Genomic DNA, 23190 nt, shown 5'->3' with positions numbered 1-23190 from the left:
CTTTGGAAGGTCTACCATTGCTCCAACTTTTCCTGGGAGTCAGCAGCTGCAAAAGGTTGATTTCTCTTTTAGAATTCTAGAAGTATCCTGAATAGACACTGTCAAGAAATCAGGGCAAGGACTGAGCATAGAAAACATGGAGACTCAGGCAGAAATAACTATTCCTTGATAGAACCAGAATTTCTCCCTCCTGGATGACTAGCTCAGTGTCCCTAGGGAAATTGTGCTTTTCTCAATATGTCTGGGGTGACTGGTTGACTGGTCTGGGATTTGAGGGCAGAATTAGCCAATTAGGAGGTTAACATATAATCGCAGGCACAAGGTGTGACCTTCGCCCATTTCTGTTTAACTGAATTAGCATTAGCGGGTTATAGATTTTCTGCTCGCAACAATGCCGGCAAATTATTCTGAGCTCCAAGTCTGCATTCTGCACATGTGCCACTTAGGATGTCAGCTTTATGATGGCTTGAGAAGGCTTCAAACCAGAGCCCGGTCTCTGGACACAGGGACACTTACAGGCAGACCTGCACAGACACTGAGCTACAGTGTCCTCCCTCCTCCTCTGATTTGAGAAAGATGATGTCAGGCAGGGTGGTGACTTCTCCACCCTTAGTTCCTCTGAAGTGGCTCAGCCTGGCCACACCATCAACCTCCTGAGATTGATTCTTGCTCCTGTTCCTTGGGGTTCAGTGCTTCCCAGAAGGCTGGCATTCACAGTAGAGCCCCGGCTCCTCAGTGGCCAACCTTTTGTATATTGTTTGGAGTTTGCTGGCGGAGAAGAAAATGCGCTTTCTACACTGCTGATGTGCCCTGGTTAAGAATACAACATCTGGTTTCAGAGTTTGGTTTCTTTAAGAGCAAGTGCTGAATCAAAGTTTCGAGTGCAAATCTTTGGAGGGCTGGATTCAGATAAAGATGGATAGGGTGGGGAAATCAGTCAAGGATAGAAGGTAGCTAGTGAAACCTGAATTATCAAGCCAGACACCCACCATGGTGTACAACTGGAGTGTGATTCCAGGTGGAAACTGGCAGGCCAACTACACACCTTCCAGCCATCTTGAAGGACAGGGGGCTGGGTTGTGTGAACTAAATCCCCTCCTCCACCATTGCTGGAAGGCTGCCCATGTTACATGTCTAAGGATTCAGTGATGGTAATTTCAGCTCAGATTAGAGAAGCCTTTTATACTTTTTGGAGAGCTAGCTTAGAAAATTAAAACAAAGCAGTCTCTATAGCAGCGGTTCTCAACCTTCCAAATGCTGGCTGAGACCCTTTAATACAGTTCCTCATGTTGTGGTGACCCCCTCCCAACCATAAAATTATTTTTGTTGCTACTTCATAACTGTAATTTTGTTGCTGTTATGAATCATAACGGAAATATCTGATATGCGACCTCTAAAGAGGTCTATATAGTTTGTAGCCTAGAGAGAAGGTCTGAGGGTCGGAAATGAAAAAGGCTCTTTCCAGGAGACAGGTCAGAGGACATTTAAACTTGGATTCAGATTCTGACTCCACCCATCTATGTGTAGATCTTGGGCATAGTTAATTTGCTTCCTAGAAGTTCAGGCTTTTGCAAAATCTACGTGTCTGTGCATCATGAGGCTGCCGGGGAGACTATCCCAGATTATGTTCAGAGTGAGTGTAACCCAGGACTTGCTGTGTGATAAGGGCTCAAACATCTTGGCTTTGCTTTTGAAGCCTCGGAAGCAGGCCTGTGTGAGTATGTGATGCCGGGTGTACACACGTGAGCCCCAGGGCAGGCCTCTCTCCCTGGAGATGATAGTCTCTGCTTATAGATCTTAAGTCTGTTTTTATCTAAGTTAGACCTTGCTCCATGCTTTCAAATCCCAAAGCATGTAAGTGACTTCTGGGGAGTTATGAACAATTGTCTATTAACCCCACATGGATCACTCACAGATTCCATCCAAGTCTGGCTTGATGAGCCAGTGAGAATAACTGGGTCTACTTAGAGGAGCACATGGCACCCAAGGAGATCCTCGCCCTTCTTTTTTTTTTTTTTCCCCCAAGACAGGGTTTCTCTGTGTAGTTTTGGTGCCTGTCCTGGATCTCGCTTTGTAGCCCAGGCTGGGCTCGAACTCACAGAGATCTGCCTGGCTCTGCCTCCCGAATGCTGGGATTAAAGGCGTGCACCACCACCCGGCCTGGTCCTCGCCCTTCTTAGTAACGGTTAACACTTACGTATCCTCTTAGGTGAGAGACTTCATGTACCTTGTGAGCCTCCCAGTGTGTCGTTTTATGAGCCAAGCACCTCTGCCCGCTACCCACCCATACGTGAGAACGCTGGTGGGCCCAGACTTACAAGTGTCTCTTAGGGGTAATCATGGTAGCTGCTCTGTTTTCAAAACAGCAACGGCCATGCCCTGCTTGGAGGAAAGTGCTTTACAACGGTATAGCCCAGGTTTTATTTTTGTTTGTTTTGAGTGACGGATGAGAAGACATCCCTAGGACAAAAGTGAGACCTTGGAAAGAATCGCACATTTTATATTTTCAGTAAGCCAAATTTGCAAAAGTGAAAAGAAACCGGTGAAATTAATTGTAACAGCTGCTTTTCTTTTGCACCATATATAAAATGTTATCATTTCAGTGAACAATTACTATAAAATTATTTTTTGATGGTTTAGATTCTATCTGTGGCTTGATAGAAACGAATTGGGGAGGGAAGGGTTTATCTGTCTTACATATCTGGGTCATGGTCCATCATCAAGAGAGCCAAGGCAAGAAGTCAAGCAGAAGCAAGGAAGGAGCGAGGTGGGAATGAATACTGCTTACTGGCTTGCTCCTTCCAGCTTGCTGAGTCAGGATCACCTGCCTAGGGGTGGTACCACCCACAGTGGGCTGGACCCTCCAACATCCATCATCAATCAAGACAATGTCTCACAGCCCACTATGGGTGGTGCCACCCCTACCACGGTGACTCTGGTTTGTGTCCATTTGACAATATTATGCCCAACAATGCCTCAGTGTGGGGTCAGCTACACTGTTGGTGTGCAGTGGCCACCTATGGCTCTTTGCCACCGTGGAAGACCAGGGTGAAGGTTCAACAGACCTTGCAATACTTCTAGAAGTAACTCCAGAGAGAAAGTTCTGTTTTCTTTTTCCTCCTTTTTGGAGATGACATTGTTCCTTTGCATGTATGAACATGAAGTTGGTTTTAACTCAGGCGTCACCAGAAAATGACAGTTTTTGTAATGAAATTTCACACATGGCGACCATAGTGCGATTCTTAGCAGGTGTAAAACTCTTACGACATTATTTCTTTAACTTCAACTTAATGGAAGTCGCAGCACCTGTTCCTAGTCTTGCATCTTCCAAAAAAATCTCATTGCCAAAAATGAGCTGTTGGCAGCCCTGAGAGGTGCATCAGCTTACCTCTTCGTTTGGGGAAATGAAACTGAAACCTCAGCTCATTTCTAAAAGTTGCAGATTTTGTTAAAAGGAAGAAAGAAAGTTAGCAGGGCAAACATGTTAGCTGCTGTTGAAATATTGATTGCTTCCTTTTCTCAGGTGTTCCTTGTAACAGCTGCAGATGACTTGGACTGCACTCCTGGATTCCAGCAGAAGGTGATACACATCCAGCAGCCTGCTGAATTCATCGAGGACCAGCCTGTTCTAAACTGTAAGCCATCCCAAGATGCTCTGGGGCCACTCATGTGGACTTCCCTGCTGTTTGAACGTATCTCAGGGTGTGGGAGTTCCTCATGTTTTCTGGTCACATTTCTTACGTCACTGCTTGGTCCTGGGTGGATTGTTTCAATCAAATGACAGACTTTCCAGCTTGTGGATTAATACAGGGCGTGAATCTCTTCTCAGTATTTTGTCTCCAATGAGCCCACCTGCCCCACACCCAGAAAGGGGGACTACCAGTCTCCAGGGTAGCTCTGTGCTGTGTGGAGAAAATGAATTCTATTTTCATAGGGCAGACCCAAGAGTAAAATCATTGCCTTCTTATAGATTGCTGCTCTACCTGGCTTTTCTCACATGTGGCATTAGATCAAAATAATGTCGAGGGCAGGATATTGGCAGCTGGGAATTTGTAGACATAAGAATCAAAAACTCTTGTTCTCAAAGCTGATAAGATGGTCTTGAAAAAGATTCAAATCTTTTCAGCTGCTTCTGTGGATTAAAGTCAAATTCCCCAAATTCCAATTGATTTCCTGAAAATGTGCGTCTCTCCGATCTGGTTACAATCCTGCACTGTACTTAACACCAATATTATCTCACTTTACCTTTAAGAGAATAAAAGCCTGGAGACAAATGCCTAGTGAGTGCCGTTTTTACACAATAGAGTTTGAAATTGATGGTAGATCTAACCAATTAATTATAGACTTTTGAGCACCGTTCTTTGAACATTTTTAAAGATTTATTTTATTTTTAATCATGCGGCTGTATTTGTGTATGTGTGTGCACATGAGTGCAGCTGCCTGAAAAGGCCAGAAGAAGGTGTTGGATCTCCTGGAATGGAGGCACGTATGGTTGTGAGCCACCCTATGTGGATGCTGGGGACTGAACTCTGGTCCTCTGCAAGAGAGGTGGGTGCTCTTTACTGCTGAACCATCTCTCCAGACCCCCATTCTTTGATATTGGAGGATAATAGATATGCAAGCAATGACCTAATTTGGTCAGATGCTCAAAGGCACCTGTAAATAGGGTGATTGCATATGTGTTTGCTCTTACGGACTCAGGGTAGCCTTTTGTGCCAGCCCCATTTCCGTGGGACATGGATGATATGTGCACATCAAACGGCTTGACTGATCAGAATATTCTAGGAGGCTGGTACCTGTTATAAGGGTTTAAAGGAACACAGCCATGATGTTGGGATATTGAACATCAGGGGCTCCAAGGCTGGGAACACCCTGGCACAATGGCACCAATGAGACCATCACAATTAGAGTCTAGTGACAAGGTACAAGACCGGCATAAGAAGCGAGTCCCCAGATACAACTTCCTAGTAACCATGCTTCCGAGTGTGACTCTGGGGTCAGGCCATCGGGAATACTCATTTGCCCTTTGATCTCTGCACTGATATGAATCAATATATTTCGAGTAGAACTTGCTTGATGACAAACATTCTGACCTTTCTCTTACCTCATTTCTGTGTCTGTCTGTCCATCTGCCCGTCTCTGTCTCTTGCTTTCCCTTTTTTCTGTTTGTTTGTTTGTTCCAAGTGGTTATCCCAAATGGCATCACTGTTAACATGTTGGGAAATGCAAAGCCACCCTCAGTATGGAAATTAATAGAGCTGGTATGCAAAGCAGGCCCATAAATGTGATTGCTTCTATAATCTTCATGACATCAAACAGCTTCCAATTCACCACCAAGGAGCTAGGAACCATCATAGTTTAGGGGACTTTTTAATTTAAACTGTACTATACTGTACATTCCAATATCAGAGGTGTGTGTGTGTTAGTGTGTGTGTGTGTGTGTGTGTGTGTGTGTGTGTGTGTGTGTGTGTGTGTGTGGTCTTAATCCCCTAAGTAATTAACTTGGTTATAGCCATTGCTCCTGTGTAAGCTCCTAAATGCTAAATGAGAGCAGGCTTATTTATGACAACACACTCAGGGAAACCCAGTGATATGGGAATCAATCACAGTTTAAAATGTTGTGTTTGTGTGTGAGATGTTGGGCCAGCAAACTTTGGTTAGCCCCTCTAGTGAAATTGCTTGTCCATATCTGTTACTAAGACAAAATACAAGGAGCAGCGCTGGCTAGGTGCTTGTAAGTATCTCTCAAGGTGACGAGGAATGGAATTTATTCTGAGTAGAGTCTGTGGATGAGGTTAACTGTGTCTAGCTGGGGAGGAAAGGTTGTGGAGCCTGGAGAAGGCCTGTTGAAAATTGTTTCGAACAACCGGAGTCTTCAAGAGGAGAAATGCCCAATCTATTCCACCCGTAATGAGGAAGTCAAAGCCTTTAGTATAAAATGGACGGTTCCAGTACTTTTTAGCCACTTCCACCCCAGCTCTCTCTCTTCTTACTCATCAGTTTTTTTTTTCTGTGCAATTTTATTTTTTTAATTAAAAATTTTTTTTTTTTTTTGGTTTTTCGAGACAGGGTTTCTCTGTGTAGCTTTGGAACCTGTCCTGGAAATCACTCTGTAGCCCAGGCTGGCCTCGAACTCACAGAGATCACCTGCCTCTTCCTCCTGAGTGATGGGATTAAAGGTGAGCACCACCACCACCCGGCTCTGTGCAATTTTAAAGATTTATTTTTAACTAATTATGTGTGTGTACCTGTGTGGGGCTATGTCCACCAGAGTGCAGGTGCCTACTGAGGCCAGAAAAGGTTATCAGATTCTCTGGAGCAGTGTTTCTCAACCTTCCTAATGCTGCAGCCCTTTAATACAGTCTCTCATGTTGTGGAGACCCCCCCCCCATACCCATAAAATTATTTTTGTTGCTACTTCATGACTGTAATTTTGCTACTGTTATGAATTGTAATAAAAATATCTGTGCTTTCTGATGGTCTTAGGTGATCCCTATGAAAAGATTGTTCGAACCCCTAAAGAGGTCATGACCCATAGTTTGAGAACCACTCCGGGGAGAAGCCCTTATGAGCCACCTGACATGGGTTCTCAGAACCAAACTCAGGTCCTCTGGAGGAGCACTATGTGCTCTTAACCCCCGAACCATCTCTCCAACAACCCCTTCTATGCATCTTAAAAGAGTCAGCACAAACCCTTCTGTCTTGGAAAAAGTGTAAAGAACCAACTTTGAGAGGTTTACGTGCTGACGTGAACTAACACCTGGACGGTAAATGGAAAAAACTCAAACAGAGCCTGAAAATTAAACAAAAAACCAAAAACAAACAAACAAAAAAAACCAAAACCAAAAACAAACAAACAAAAAAAAAAAGCTTGGCTATTTGAATTTACATATTATAGATAAATGGAATGATTTGCGATATTTCAGTAATGTAGAAATAAAAGCTGATGTTGTCTGGGTGCTGAAGGTTAAGAAGAAGTAGGTGAGTGACATGATCCTGGGCCTGTTCATGATGTATGCACTTTGTATGTTCTCTTTCTTTGTAATATTGTAATATTTAAGAAATTTGGTTACAGGCCAGCATGATTACTGAGTAGGTAAAGACACCTGCTGCCAAGCCTGAGGACCTGGGATCAGTGCCCGAGATGCATGCAGTGGAAGGAGAAAGCTGATTCCTATAAGTTGTCCTCAGACTTCCACACATGTGCTGTGCCATGTGCATATACACGAGCACACATACACAGAGAGAGAGAGAGAGAGAGAGAGAGAGAGAGAGAGAGAGAGAGAGAGAGAAGGGGGGGAGAGAGAGAAGGGGGTGGGGGGACAGATAAAAAATGTTTTAAAAATTAAAGAAGTTTGGTTGCAAGTCCTTGCAAATTTTTATGTTACCAAGGCAGAGTTACAGCATAATCAATTAATCGACCACACACTGTAGTGTTTTACAAAGTTACCTGAAGTGTTGGCCCTTTACCTGATGGATAGATCACCTCTGCTCATATCTGGGGTTTGCATTCAACCACTTCTGTGTTCCGCTTTCTGGGGTTCTGGGGGGTGTTTATTCTGTTCCAGGATTCCTGCTTTCTTTGTGCTGACAGTACTATTTCCTTTTATCCTTTTTCATCTTTTTCCTTGCTTCCTGGTGACTTGCCTTTTCCTGCTTTAACCGTTACTAATGGTCACCTCACTCCTTTTATTTCCCTAATATTTTATTCACTGTTCACTCCAGTACATCTTCCCTTCAGTTGTTCTAAAGCCTTTCATTTCCTTCACATCCAAATAACTCTTTATTCTACTCCCCTCACTGCTAACTAGACTTGCTTTCTTCTTTAAAGGGCCATTTTTCAACAAGCTGCTGGGATCAAAACATGGCATCCCACTCTCTCTTCTAATGTACCCAGCGGTATCCTTTTACTGGATCTTTCTGAGTACAATGCAAAGCCCCCCAGCTCACCATAACTTGGCCAAAACTTTTTTGGTTTCATCTAAGTCTTGAAAGGAGAACTGGGAAGGGGAATTATTTCCAGTGTCCATAAGAAGTACAAGGAAAGGGGGAAATACAATTAGAAGGCAGTACACTGGGGTGGCTACCTAGGTACCTAACCAGGATGGGAAACACCAAGTTACCAAGTGCAATATCCTGCCTCATTCACGTCAGCTCAAACTAACCTTCCCAACGCCACAGGGATCTGTGGTCATTGAGTTCCCTAGGGGATACCATGTTTGTGATTACCCCAGCCTCTGCTGGTAGGTGTGTTCAGCATCCACTGTCCAGAATGGACATCCCATTGGTCACCCAGACATTACCAGGACTGTATTCTTCCTCATAGTTTCATCCTCTACTGCTTATGCCTCCTAATATGTATACACACAAACCAAACATAAAGCTGCACAGAGTGATTTACCACAGTGAAGTGTAGAAGTACTATTAATCTGACTCTCCTTCCAGTATGACAGACAGACTGGAGGTCAAGAAAGAGTGTAGGAAAGTATGATACCCAATATTTTTGACTATCTCAGATTGAAATTGATGTGGGCCATCTTACTCTGATCCATCAGCAGACTTGTTCATATAGCCAACTTAGCTGCAAGGGAGGCTGGTAGCCTTCACTATGCAGATGCTAACAAGATGGTATTATTGCATTAAAGCAAAATAAAACTCCTGACAAAATGGACCACAGAGGAAGCAACTTTCTCAGGGGAAACCAGAGACCCTGGAGAAGACTTGGTCCACTTGAGAATGAAAGCAAGGGCATGTGCCTGTTGTTCTTAGCAGAACACACTTTGCATTTAGCCATCTGTCTTCCTCAGGTCAATCCCTACAGCCATACAGAATGAGGCATGGAGGGAAGATGGACCACTTCTTAAAATGTGACAGGTTGCATACATTAGAGACATGGAGACATAGGATACCAGCCATGCTGATCTGTGCACTGTTTATAGTCTTGAGCCCTGACCTTGTGTGTTGTTCCCAGCTATCAAGTGTCCCTTGGAATCTAACAACAGCCTTTAAAGGAAAGATATTCTTGTGTGACCATTTTCCAGATGAAAACACCTAAGGCTGAGTTAAGTGAAGCAGTTTACTCAAGCTGATATCTCTTATAGCTGCAAGAGTCAAGATTTGAACTCAAAGTAAGGTGATGGTGGCACATGCCTTTAATCTCAGCACCTGGGAGGCAGAGGCAGGTGGATCTCTGTGAGTTCAAGGCCAGCCTGGTCTATAGAGCAAGTTCCAAGACAGCCAGGGCTATACAGAAAAACCCTGTCTTGGGAAAAAACAAAAAAGAAAAAAATATTTGATCTCAAGACTCTAAGGCACTGGTTTTCAGTCTCCTATGTCTAGAGTCCCATTGTTTTGGTTGATGGTGATGGTGAAACATTAAGGAATTTTGTCATTTAATTTTCTCATTGTTTTCATCAACTTAGGTGAAGGAAAGCCTTTACAGCAATTTTTTTAACACTCAGAGCTAAATTCAATCTTCCTCTATAATATAGAAAAAGTGACTCTTTTTCTTGGTTTTGGATTGATGCCAGGACATGTTTCCTATGATCCCTCTATTCCTGGCTTCCCACTATCCCCATATATACTCTTGACCCAGATACTTCCTGGTCATGCCACTGTATCACCAACCTTGGTCAGCTGCCAGGTCATCCAGGGAATCATTGGTATGGCATTAATCACATCTGTACTTAATGCACACGCGAGTCATGACTTTTCAGTGTGTTTTTAATTGACTATAAATCAAATAGGGAGCTTGAAAAATGAAGGCAATTAATGAAAAAGTGATGTGAGAGGTGTTTTGCATCCTAACTTGGGAAGCACACAATCAGTGAACTAAATGTCCAGACAAAGGCCCCTTTGACCCTGCTGTAAAATTTTCAATGGGATGGTGACAAATGATGGACTTTCTCACCTGGCCAGTGGGAAATGCATCCTTGCTGAGATCTAGCTGGCTTTTCTCTGTCTATCTTCTTTTATTCTGGAGAGTAGAAACCTGTAGGGAACTCCTGAGGCTTCCATTTTATGGCCATCCTCCATATTTCTAAATTACACTTAATTACGGAGAGATTGACTGAGGAGCGAGAGTATTTAATAGCACCTGGTCTGCAGTGTGGGTAGAGCTGAGAAAGGTCAAAGTTTCAAGTGTTGTCTCTGTTTTAAGCTGTCACAATATGCCAAGGGAAGTTACTCTGTGGTACTTAAATCTGTCTATCATTATGTCATCGAGTATATTTTGGGGTGGGACATGGAGCCCTCCATGTGAACAGTATTCTGTTGCAACAGAGCGCTGTAAGAATGGCATCTTCTTCTTTCTTCACTTTCCTCCTATCAATGTATTTTTAGAGACCTTGTAATCAGCCAATTAATGTTTATCAAGATCCTCATGGGTGCATCATTAACAACTACATTATAAATAGGAAATCATAACTGAAAGACTGTATGCTAAGGAATGAACTCACATTCGCCCACAAGGAAGAGATGAGGAGAAAGGCTTCTGGATCTTTCTAGTGGACACAGTTCCTCAGTTTCACTATGAAGAAGAGGAAATACACAAAGGGACAGAAGAAGAGGTCTTGTCACCTGAGGGACAATGAGGCAGATGGAGCTCTCTCAGCCTATGCTTCCTGGGCAGCAGAAAGAGTAAAACACACAGGCTGAGGTATCCCACTGATAGCCTTTCAACAAACTGCCCTCTGGGTGTGTCCTCTTTGGCAGCTCACTGTGATCTGAAGTACTGAACTGAAGAATTTTGTCACCACCATTGCGAATTTTGTTTTATTTTCTTAAATCTCTGATTGTTAAGCAGACCCAGGTTCTAATCATAGATGCACCCTGAGTCAGGCTGTATGTGTTCACACATGCAAGGTCAGGGTCAACAAGGTGGTTCAGTGAGTGAAGATGCTTGCTGCCAAACCTGCAGACTTGAATTGGAACCCCAGAACCCATACGATAGAAAGAGAGGCCAGACCCCACCAGATCTCCACTCACACACTGGCCATGGTACATGTGTTTCTGCCACAACGCAGAGAGATGTGGGAGGAGGGAGAAGGAGGTGGGGGAAGATGGAGGGGGAGCAAGAAAGGTAATATAAAAGTTTTTAAAATATCTAAGGTCAGCCAGTTATTTGACATTGGAAAATAAAAAAACGGAAAAAAAAAAAACTTCCTATACATCCCTTTTGAGAAAAGAAAATGGTCATGGAAGGCACCACAATGGGTTGCCAGGAAGATTAACTGTTAATCTTTGTGAAGGACTTTGACTAAGAGCTCATCTATAGTAAGCCCTGAAATGCTGGCTTCCAGAAATTGTGCTGGAACAATGGTAGCTTCCCTGGGGCCCTGCCATCTCCTTGGTCTTCCTTGTTTATCCTGCTTGCTCTTTACAGACCTCTCAGTTCACCTTTTTGAAGTCACCATTGCTCTCCAAGCTCTCATGGGAACAAAGCAATGTGCCCTGGATAAATCATGTGTCATTGCTATGATGGACAACAGCCATTATTCCTGGTGAAGAAAACAGGACAGTGTTAGGAGATGAGAGGCCTGGGTTAGTAACCTTTGGCATCAGATGTCAAGGATGTACACAGCAAAACTAAAAGAGAACACCTTGTATCCCAGATAAAACAGTGGGATGATGAGTGTTAACAAGAATATGGAGTCCTTAGGCTGTTGGTGGGAAGAGAAAGGTGCAGCCTCTTTGGCAAGTATGCTGGACAGTTCTTAGACAAGGAAACAGTTACCATGTAACTCAGCATTTGCACTCCTGTGGATGTACTCATAATTGACCAAAGACTTGGGAATCTATTGCTAAGACTGAATTGTCATTTCAGGTGGCATACCAGCAGGGGCCATGTGAGGCTGGGTGAGGTTGGAGTTCTGGGAGTTCAGAACAGGAGGCAGATGGAAGAGGAGAGTGGCAGGGCCCAGGTTGCCTGGGAGCCATTTCAGAAGTTGAAAGATGGGGGTGGCTAAAACAAGACATATCAGAACAGAATTGGTTGTGAGAGAGGGCAATGTGGGATAAGGGCAAGAACAGAGCCAGAGAGGAGAGGGGAGAGAGGGAGGAGAGAGAGGGGGAAGAGAAGAGGAGATGGGGGAGAGGGAGGAGAGAGGGAAGAGAAACTGGGGAGATGGGGGAGATGGGGGAGAGAGGGGGAGAGATCCCATGAAAGAATCCTACTCCAGTCAACTTCCTAGTTGAAACACAGACCTGTCAGCTCTTTGGACCTCTGCCCCTCATTCCTGTAACAAGCGCATGCTAGTCAGAGGTGTTTGGTTGTAATCTATGCCTCAACTCTACGCAGGTCCATCAAGAACGTGTAAAGTTTCTGCCTTAGTTTCATTTTTGCTGCTATGGCAAACACCTTGACAAAAAGTAACTTAGGAAAGGGTTTATTTGTCTTTGAATCCCAAGATCATCATTTTGGAGGAAGTCACACCAGGGACTCAAGAGGCTAGTCACATCACATACACCCAGAGTATAAAGCAAAGGGAGAATAATTGCACCTCTCTTTGCTCTCAGTTAATATTTTCCCTCTTTCATGTTGTTCAGGACCCGTTGCACAGAGAATAGTACTGCCCACAATGGTCCGGTCTTCCTGTATTAATTAATAATTGAGACAGCTCCCCACAGACATGCCCCCACAGGCCAATCTGATCTACATAATGCCTCAGAAAGTCTGTCTCTCTAGGTGACTCTAGGTTATGTCAAGTTAACAATTCAAACTAACCAGTATAGTTACCATCTCCCATAATAAAAAATTCTAGGTTTGAGTTGGCTTTGGGAAAACCTGGGTTTAGGTGGTTTATTAATATCACAATATGACCCATCATTGTAGCTGAATGTTTTCCTATGTCCTGCCTGGTCCACCGCTGCTCAGACCCAGGTAAACACACAGAGGCTTATATTAATTAAAAACTGTATGGCTCAGGCTTACTACTGAGTAGCTCTTACACTTAAACTCAGTCCTTTCTGTTCATCTATATGTTGCCACATGTTCCATGGCTTTACCTGTGTGCCATTAATGCTGCTCCCTGGACAGCGGGCTGGTATCTCCTCACTCAGCCTTCCTCTTCCCAGAATTTTCCTTGTCTGCTTATCCCACCTATACTTCCTGCCTGGCTACTGGCCAATCAGCATTTTATTAAATCAGTGTACAAAAGCATTATTCCACAGCATTTCCCCTTTTCTGTTTAATTAAAGAGGAAAGTTTTAACTTTAACCCAGTAAAATTATATATAACAACAGTTATCAAGCACGACATCCTGTCTCAACTCTGTTTTCTAAAGTGTCTGTTGCAATCTCTACTCTCAGATATGTCCAAGATGTCCATGTGACCTCTTCTGTTTCTTCTTCTATGTCAGCCACCCAGAGCCTTTCTTTCCCAGGCATTCCAACAAGTATTTCATGATCAACTGCATGGGCCAATTCTGCAGCATGTCACATGACTGAACTTGATATGGGGTCTAAGAAGATTTGGTGTTCTTGCTGGCCTTGGGAAATGGTGATTCTGAACCCCCAAAGAAGAAATTATGCTGGGCTGGTACCAGCAAGAGAGTCCCCCACATATGAGGTACCACCCCCTATCATTAAGTTTCCCTTTCAGGACTCACATCCTAATGACTATAGACTGTGCTCCAGGCACAAGATTCTTTTAGAACCTAGCACACATGGAAATGGAAATGTCTTAGGTGGCTGGGAATGAGGACAGCCATCCTGTCATGCCAGGCTTCTTGCTGGTGATGCCGGTGAGCAGATTGCTTAATTAAGAACATCAGAGTCTAAGTGCCGCCATCTGGCCTGGCTCTTCAACCTGTTGAGTGTCTTCATTTACACGGTCCTGCAACTGTCGTAAATCTCTTTTGTTTCTGCTTTTCTTCAAGGGCTTAGGAATACAGGAACATATGGATTTACAGGAGTATCTCCTAATGGAAGGCATTAGAGCCACGTGGATCAGGGTACTTAATGAGTGAGGCAGAGAGATGTAAATTGGGAAAGATTAGGCATGGCTTTAAACAGTCTGAGAAGGCCAAGGATCTTATTTTCCTATAATGAAATGAGTTCACACACATCCTAATAACCACTTAGTGCCCTTGGCCTGTCCCTTCACCTTCATTTTATGGAAAGTTCTTGCTGGCTAAAGAGCAAGAAGGGAAGGCATTGCAAACACTTGCTAACCAAAGTGTTCTCAAGCATCCTTTTACTTGACGAAGTTTGTGGTCTCTCTTCCTCAGCTACCTAAGACATTTGTGTTTCCATGTGTGCTAGGTTCTAAAACTTCTCACATGTGGAGGACAGCCTACAGTCATAGGGTGTGAGTCCTAAAAGGGGAGTCTTGGTGGGGGTGGGGGTGGCGGTGGCGGAAGAGAGTGTTTGCATGTGAGTGCACACACATGGGGAGGTCAGGGGTTAGTCTCAGGTATCTTTCCCCAGGATGCTGCCCACCTTGCTTCTTGCTTCTTGAGGCAGGACCTGTCACAGTTCAGAAGGCTGACTGCCTGGAAGCTCCTGAGATCCATCACTCTCAACCTCCCCAGCACAGGATTATAAATATGAACCACCACTCCCAGCTTTTCACGTGGGTTCTGGGAATAGCACTTTCTCACTCTGGGCTACATACTCTTCTTTCCCTGACTTCGCTCCTCCCTCATTCTTGGTCTCTAGACTAAAGGTTAAGGATGCTTAAGAAGTATTTGCTCCTGAACATCAGTCCAGATGTGTTTTGGAATTTTTAAAGGTCATAGGGTGCTGCAGATGGATATTGTACCATCCCAGTAGGTCTGGGGCAGCACCCCGTCGTGAGGCAGAATGTTGTTCCAGTAGTAAGACATGCAAACGTTCATCCTGGTCTAGGTTAAGTGAAGACCACAGATAGGATCGTACCAGCTCTGTTTGGGCTTTGCTGCTGTGTGAGTTACAACACGCTGAGCCTCCTGGATTTGGGGGAATCACAAACTGTTACTATTTAAGAGTGTCCTCGAAAGAAGACACTCATCTTGTCTCCCCTCTGCCAGCTGCTTCTGGGGGCAGCAGAGGGCGGTGGCTCACTCCTCTCCCATGCCATTCCCCTACTGGTCTGCAAGTTAGTAAACGGCATCTTGGCAGTTGGCCACTCTTGAAAAGTGGCCAACTGCCACACCAGCTGATTTCTTCCCTATCTGAAGCCAGAACGGTTGTCAGGCATCCAGGTTCCTGTGAACCGCACATGTCAGCTGATTCAGGAGACCTCCCAGAGGGTCTATTTTTAACTTAAACTGGTTATAATTTCCATATGTATATATTAAATGCTACAGAGAGAAGGGGGATTCCAAGTGAGAAGACATTGATTCTGAATAACATGAAAGAAGTAATTAATGCTTAGAAAACAGAGGAGAATATGAGTCGCACCCTCCATGTGGTGAGCAATGCATTTTGTTTCCGTGGAAGGAAGTATTATGAATTGAGAATGGAGAGTGAGGACAAGTGGAGATAAATTCTGCTATGAACAGAGTGTGCAGCCAATTCTAGGTGCTTAAGGAGGGGTTGAGACTGAGGACAGACCTGAATTAGGGGGCAGCAAGGGCCATCAGTGTCGGGTGAATGCTCGGGGGATGCATGGCCAGTGTCCAGAGCGGCAGAGAAGTGTAGAGCAGAACCACAGTCAGGGAAGGGAGAGAAGCCATGGCTTCTGCACAAAGGTGTGGGATCTCATGCTGGTGGCTCTGGTTATCCTTCCAGAGCTTTCTTCCTGAGGACATGATCCAGGCATACTTAGTAATCCTAACTAACTCTAGACTTTGAAGAAAGATGTTTAATTAAGTGGAGGGAGAGGAAATTATATAGATCACAAATTCACCCAAACACATGAACAAGGAGGCCTCAGATGAGATGGAATTAGAGTTCCAAGGGTCTTTAAGCACTGAGAACTCAGAACTAGGCTAGTGCAGACAGATGTTTTTACAAATAAATGCATAAACAAATAGGTAACTATTTCAAAAATAAAAAGTGACAAAATATAAAGATAAATTATGTACAAATAAACATATATGATATATATATAGTCACATGCTGATGATTTTCATATAGTTACAAAGCAAATAATAATGACAGGTATGGTCATGTACATTTGTCATCCCAGCACTCAGGAGGCTGAGGCAAGAGGATCTCACATTTGAGACAAATCTGTGCAGCATAGCTAGGTCCTGTCTTAAAGACAAAACAAGAGGTAAGAGTGGGGAGGTCCAATATACATTGGAGGATGCTTACAAGCGATTTAACAATAAAGGAAGATGGGTTAAAGCCACCATACTAAGCCACGTTGGGAGCTGGTTAATAGCCTATTTCCTTCAGAATTATCTTTTGAATGCACATGACTGTCTTCTCTACTCCAAATTAACATGTAATTTTGCCAAGCCTGCAGTCTTCAAGAGACTTGTCAGCAGTGAGGGGACAGCTCATATTTTCCCAGAGTAATCTTTGGGTAGATATGTTAACACTCCATATGTGACATTGACAGGACACAGTGCCTAACTTTCTGTCATAGTCTCACAGTTCAAATACCCTTACATAACAATGTGATAAAATGACTACAATAAAATTATACAGGAGCAATTATACAGCAATGAGACTTGGTATGTATATGACAATATCTTGTTGCTTGGATTTCTGTTTCTGTCTTGGGCTCCTAAGCATTTGGGTGTGGTCTGTGAACCGCATGTTAGTCTTGGGAAACTTGGCAGGAATGGCTGAGCTGCAAATCCCTGTCAGCATCCTAAGTTTCTGCTCAGACTCCTGGGAGGGAAGCTGGAAGTCTGAGCCCTCTGGTCTAGAGCTAGGTCTCACAAGCAGAGATGTGGTCTTTACAGAAGGAACTCAGAACAAGCAAAAATCAGAGGCATGGATACAGTCTCTGAATTCTGAGACCTGACCCCCCCACCCAGTATCAAGAGACCTGGGCGGCGCTGAGCTCTATCAAGGGAGGACAAGTGGCTGCTGATGCTGATACACCCACGTTTCCACACTGGTCAGAGCAGTAGCGCAAAAGGTCTCGAAGTATCACTAGGTGATTCATAGAATGCCCTTCCAGATGGTAAGTCAGCAACTTGTCCAGTTCTCAGAAGGGAAAAGAAGACTGAGTGGAGATTGACTGGTATTGCTGGAAGGTTCAGCACCATTGGTAGAAGGTCAGAAACTGACCGGCTTTGAGTAAAATGTGACCAACGGACTAACAGATGTTAGCTACAGCAGGATATGGATACCCAGGTACATCTCATGAGTGGGTTGCTGCCTGATAAATGAGCCATTTGTCTCAAGGAGAAGACTGTTGACTCAGATAAATTGATTTCCTTGAATTTCCTGAAACTGATGACAGAGATGTTGCTGACTGGGAGTCTAACATGCTTGGGTAGAGTTCTCTAAGACAAAGTGGTTGAGTCGGGTTGCTGCAGGTGGTCTCAGTTCTTGGTGTTAATCATTGGGCTGTGCTCATGTCTGGAATCTCAAGATCATGGATGTTTCTAGGTTGTTCTAGGTTTTCATTTCCTAAATACCTCTTTTTATAATACCGTCCTGCAGAATGGTAATGGGGTACAGTGCAAGAGGAGTTCTGACATCAAAGAGTTTTAGAGCTCTTGGGGATTGGTTATTTGTTTGTCTGTTTGGTCGATTGATTGATTGACTTTCTAACTGTAGGCTCTTTTCAGACCTTTGCAATGTGAAGATGCATAGTAAATGTATTACAAAGCATGTAGACAATGTTATAAATCCAGAATGACTATTTTCCTCACTGTAAATTTCAGAACTTGCCTTACAACCATATAAACACACCATCTGTTCATCTATCCATCCATACATCCATCTGTCAGTCCATCCATCTGTCCATCCATCCATCCATCCATCCATCCATCTGTCTATCTTTACACACACACACACACACACACACACACACACACACACACACACACAGTTTCCGTAGCCTGATTGTACATAATCAAACCATCTTTGTCCTTTCACGCAAGGCCTGAGGTCAGCCTAAGTTGCCAGAAATCAAGCCCCTGCCTCCGTTCTTGAGAGAGCAATGTGTGTATATGACCATTTTCTTTCCTGTTCTTTTTCTAGGATTCTCTTGAGCTAATAGACCATAAGACAGAGTGCAGTTGCACTGATAACTTTTCTCGTTGCCGTGACTAAATAACCTGACTAGCAGCAACTTAAGGGAGGAAGAGTTTGCTGTGGCTTACCTCCTGAGTTGATACAGTCCATCAGGGTAAGTGAGGCCTGGCTGCAGAAGTGTGAGGCAGCTCCTCACATGGTACCTATACTCAGGAAGCAGAGCAGACAGGAAGTAGAGCCAAACTATCAAACCCCAAGACCGGTCCTATCATTTCCCCTATCAGCTCTCCACTCTGAAGACCCCGCTACCTTCCAAAGCCCAGGGAACTGCCACCCTGTCACTTTCTCAGCAGCAGCATTCCTCCAGTCTGTCACCCAGGCTCCAAAGCTTCCCATGTGAGGGGTCCTCCTCTCTCTGAATTCCTGCCTTAGCTTTTCCTAAGACCAACTGGGAGGTGTCTGTGCTTAGCAAGCCCTCTCCTCTCTCAGTAAACCCCGGCTTTTTAAACTTTAGTAACACAGAAGTCTTGACTCTGAATTTTAAACCTTTCACTTTCTTGACATTCACAATTCAACCTCAATTCTCCCCGGGCAGCAGATGTTTCTGGCACAAGAAAGGAGAGATCAGTCAGCTAGGCAAGCAGAAAGTAAAGGAGGCACACAGGTATTTGGGTGCCATTTCCCCTGTCCTTGGGGACTAACCAAGCTTCTTGGATAGAAGGGAACCCCTTGTAAACTCACAGGGGTTGAGAAAAGCAGGTATGTATCCCCGAGCCCACAGCAGCTTGGAGAATCTGACCTCTGCCTGTTGCAGAAGTTTCTCGGGGTCTGTGTGGCTTTAAGTACAACCCATGGCACAAATGTAGAAGCAGGGGTACCAAGGAACAGGGGGATCAGAAACTCTGTTGAGGTTATTGATGATTGGAAAGCAGAATTCTAGATATGTGTATCTTTCATGACTCCAAAAGACCAAGACCCTGGAAGCAGCACTCTCAGGGCACGCTTGTTGTCATGTGACTATTTGACATGGAGAAATCAAGGCTGGTTTACTGAGCATTTCAGAAGGCAGAAATTGAGCTCATTGGCATCATATGAGCTGCTGAGCTTCCCTGGCCCTTGGGGCTCTCTGTTTCCTCAAATCCCCCTTGACTGGCTCAACCCTTTCCTCCAAGCCAGCACACTAGCTCTGCCCAGGGTCTAGCATGTACACTTCATTGAGGCTCTCCTGCACTTAAGTCAGCTCCATGGACTCCAGAATATTCCGGCAGAAGGAGTAGGGATTGGCTAGAGCTTGGCAGGCTAGACTCCTGCTTATTAGCATCCAGCTCTAGCCTGGTGAATTCAGACAAAAACAATCTAGACTCTGGGGCCTGCTGCCTGGATTTGAGATGGTGTTTTTGTAGCTGAAGTTTTCTCCATTCCTGCCCAGCACCACAGACCCCGCAACCGCTTATAAAATAATCACTCAAAAGCTTCTATTAATTAAACTGCTCGGCTATTAGCTCAGGCCTACCACTGACTAGCTCTTACACTTAAACTCAGCCCATTTCTGTTAATCTATATGTTGCCACGTGTTCCGTGGCTTTACCTGTTGCCTTTACATGCTGCTCCCTGGACGGCAGGCTGGCGTCTCCTCACTCAGTCTTCCTGTTGCCAGAATTCTCATCTCTGCTTGTCCCACCTATCTTCCTGCCTGGCTACTGGCCAATCAGCATTTTATTTATACAGAGCGATATCCACAGCAGTTTTAATCTTTTCTTTTAAGTTGGCATACAAAATATTGTGATTTCTCCATACACATATATCATTGTAGCTCATTCCCCTTCATTTCCACCATGGCATATGCGTTTCTTGCATATGCCAATTTGAGCCTTCATCAGCTCTATAACCTCCATGCCATTTCTGAGTCTCAATTTTTAGTTTTTAATTTAATTTATTATTCATATTTTTCTCAAATTAATATTAAGTTTTAAGAGAAGGTTTCACTTTGTAGCCCAGGATGTTCCAGATCTTGGTGTTCAGGCCATGTGATGATCCACCCAGTTATGCCTTCTCAGTTCTGGGATTATAAGTGAGCACTTTGCAAATCTGACTGAATTTTAATTATTTTTCATTATCTCTAGGGGATGCCTTTGTTTGTATTTTTATTTATGTGTGTGCATGTTCATGTGTATGCAGTGTGTGTGTGTGTGTGTGTGCGCGCGCGCGCGCACACACACACACACACACACATGCCTGCCTATGTTTGTGTGTACCATGTGCATGCAGGTGCCTGCAGAGGTTAGATGAGGACATCAGATCTTCTGCAACTGGAGTGACAGGTTGTAAGCCACATGATATGGATGCTGGGAAGTGGACCCAGGTCCTCTGCAAGAGCAAGACACTAATGGCAAACCTGGGGCTGACATGTAGCCTCTACTAAGTAAACGATGCTTATGCCATCAGCTAATGTGACATGGTGCTGGAACCTCAACTTCTCCTTGGCCCTGTGAGAACATTATACTTCTGATACTACTACGTGAGTTCTTACAGCGTCCTCACAGCATCCTAGATGTCTTTCCCTTTGCAATGGAGGTGCTTGCTTCTCAAGCACAGCAGTAGCCTGACTCCTCCCACCCAAGGAACCACTGACCCCCACCCCTCCAGCTCAGCAAAGCACCTGGCTAAGGGAGCTGAACATTTTTTAGCTTACTGGTAAGTGTTTGTGATTACATTTACATAGTGCCAGGCTGGGTTATCTGTTCAGTGTATCAATGGCACTAAAGTGGATGCTTAACATGTTGTCTGCCAAGGGCTTCCTTCTGGTTCAGGCTGAGCATATAGAAAAGGCATTTGGATGAGAGAGCTTGCTCTGTTATTTTGGTGATGGATTTAGGGAAATGAAAAGTATCAAATTGCTTAGTTTGTGGAGCTTTTCCAGGTCCATTTTGGTTGTGGATATAGCTAGGTTAATATAGGAAGGCCAGATGCTGCTCTAATAGCCTAAATCAATAACCATCAGGACCCTGCTTGGTCAGCATGCCATACTCACTGCAATGAAAGACATCCTATACTAATAAATCAATAACTTCCTATCTATCATATGTTGATATGATAGCATGTTTTATAAGTGGATCAGCCCAATATTAGTAGGAAGGTCCATTCTACTTGTATGAGATCAAACAAACAGCATCCTTTGGAAGCCTTGGATGCCACTCTTGCCTTAGTGAGATAGCTAATGCTTAGGACCTTAGTCAAGCAGACTGAATTGTCTCTACAGCCAGGACTGGGGAAATGTAAAGAGATTATGTCAGTGGGAGTACTGTTAAGCCTTTAGCCTTGCCCCCGGTGTCCAGTGTCTCCTAAGGATTGAACTGTATTTGTGTTGACCTTTCAAGTAGAATGTGGAGTTGGCCTTACATTTTCTAAGATCTATAGTTCCCAGGATACTGTTGTTTTTCTCCACTCCATTGAGTGTGTTTGGAAAAGACATGCTGTCAACCCGGATCTAAAATTTCATATAAGTTTTGGGTGTGTGGAGGTTTCACGATTTCCTTAGGGGTGTCAAAAGTCAAGATTTCTAGAAATCCAGCCAAGATGTGGAGAATGATATGCTATAAGTTTATTAGAAATGGTTCTGGTGACACCAGCTGCTGTAGAGAGGGAGTCTTAGTTAGGGCTTCTATCATTGCTATAAAATACCGTTAGGAAAAGCATCTTAGGGAGGAAAGGCTTTGTTTCAGCTTATGATTCTTCATCACAGTCCATTACTGACAGAATCCAGGGTAGGAACTCAAACACAGCAGAAACATGGAGGCAGGAATTTATATATAGGCCATGGAATGCTTCTTGCTGGCTTGTTCCTTATGGCTTGCTCAGCCTGCTTTCTTAGCCATCCAGAAAATCGTGCCCAGGAATGGCACTAACCCAAGTAAGCTGGACTCACCTACATCAGCCTTTAACCAAAAAAAAAATGTACTACAGATTTTCCTAAAGGCAAACCTTATGGAGGCATTTTCTCAATTGAGAAATTGAGAAAATTCTCTTCCCCAATGACTCTAGGTTGTGCCAAGTCAACATAAAACTAGCCAGCACAGAGAGCTAGGAAGTAAGGCTGGAGAGGAGAGCTCAGAATCACAGGGTCTTACCCAAGGTTCAGCCAACTTTTGGGGAGCTCTGAAGGCATGCCAACCTTCTAGGGTAGTTCTGAGTTGAGACAAGGGATCCAGGGCATCATAATAGTATGTTAATCTTTCATGGCTGTTCTCTGTGGAAAAGGGATGTGTGCAAAGAAGAAATCTCTTGGTCAAGTCTATATAGGATGGGGAGCATTAGCATGGTCCTTAAGTGCTGGAGAGGAATAGGTAGGTGGCTAATAGAATCCCCCACAGCAGGTAAGGAAGCAAGGTACCCACTGAATTAGCTTCCATAGTGGCCATTGCCTTAAAGAAACCCATGTCCTTGGTGCTGCTACATGATATGGCAGTGGGGCACAGGGGACATTCACCTTACTACCCTGCTTGTGGTAGTAGAGTATTATCTGGTTTGTGTCCCTGGAACCCTTCTCTTCTAAATTCTGCCTATCAGAAGCTTCACCCCTTCTGACCCTGGGATCAACTAGACCATGGCTACTTTTTTTTCAACGTTAAAAAAACATTTTAAAAGAAAGATTTGCTCATTTTTGTTTTTTGTATGTGCGTGTTTTGCCTGGCTCGCTCTCTCTCTCTCTCTCTCTCTCTCTCTCTCTCTCTCTCTCTCTCTCTCTCTCTGTGTGTGTGTGTATGTGTGTGTATCACATGCATGTAGTGCACATGGAAGCTGGAAGAGGGTGTGAGAACTTCTGAAATTGGAGTTACAGAAAGTTGTGAGCCACCATGTGGTGCTGGGATGTGACCTGCCTCTGTAAGAGCAGCCAGTGCTCCTAACCACTGAGCTGAACACTCTCTTCAGCCCCTGTACTTTCTATTTTATTAAGTTCTTATGGCATTGCTCATATTCATCCCTACCACTGACGTTTCCTATCCTGCTTCCCCCTTGACTTATCATCTTCCTCCCCCAAATAACTTCCCTTCACATTCACTGTTTAGTTTTACATATGTATGCATTAATATCCAGATCCCATAAATA

General features: G+C 44.1%; 1 protein-coding gene across 1 annotated transcript in view; it reads left to right on the top strand.

Annotated features, from left to right (window-relative positions):
- The window catches only part of Cdh13 (cadherin 13), a 996812-nt gene that overhangs the window by 216619 nt on the left and 757003 nt on the right, over positions 1-23190 (top strand). Inside the window, exon 2 of the mRNA XM_052728155.1 lies at positions 3524-3635. Within this exon, the coding sequence (XP_052584115.1) occupies positions 3524-3635 (112 nt within the window). The remainder of the gene's footprint in view (positions 1-3523; positions 3636-23190) is intronic.

The sequence above is a fragment of the Peromyscus californicus genome, unplaced genomic scaffold, assembly GCF_007827085.1.
Source record: "Peromyscus californicus insignis strain IS unplaced genomic scaffold, ASM782708v3 Scaffold_8__1_contigs__length_139910024, whole genome shotgun sequence".
Lineage (NCBI taxonomy): Eukaryota > Metazoa > Chordata > Mammalia > Rodentia > Cricetidae > Peromyscus > Peromyscus californicus.
This window is presented reverse-complemented; position numbering and strand designations above follow the sequence as displayed.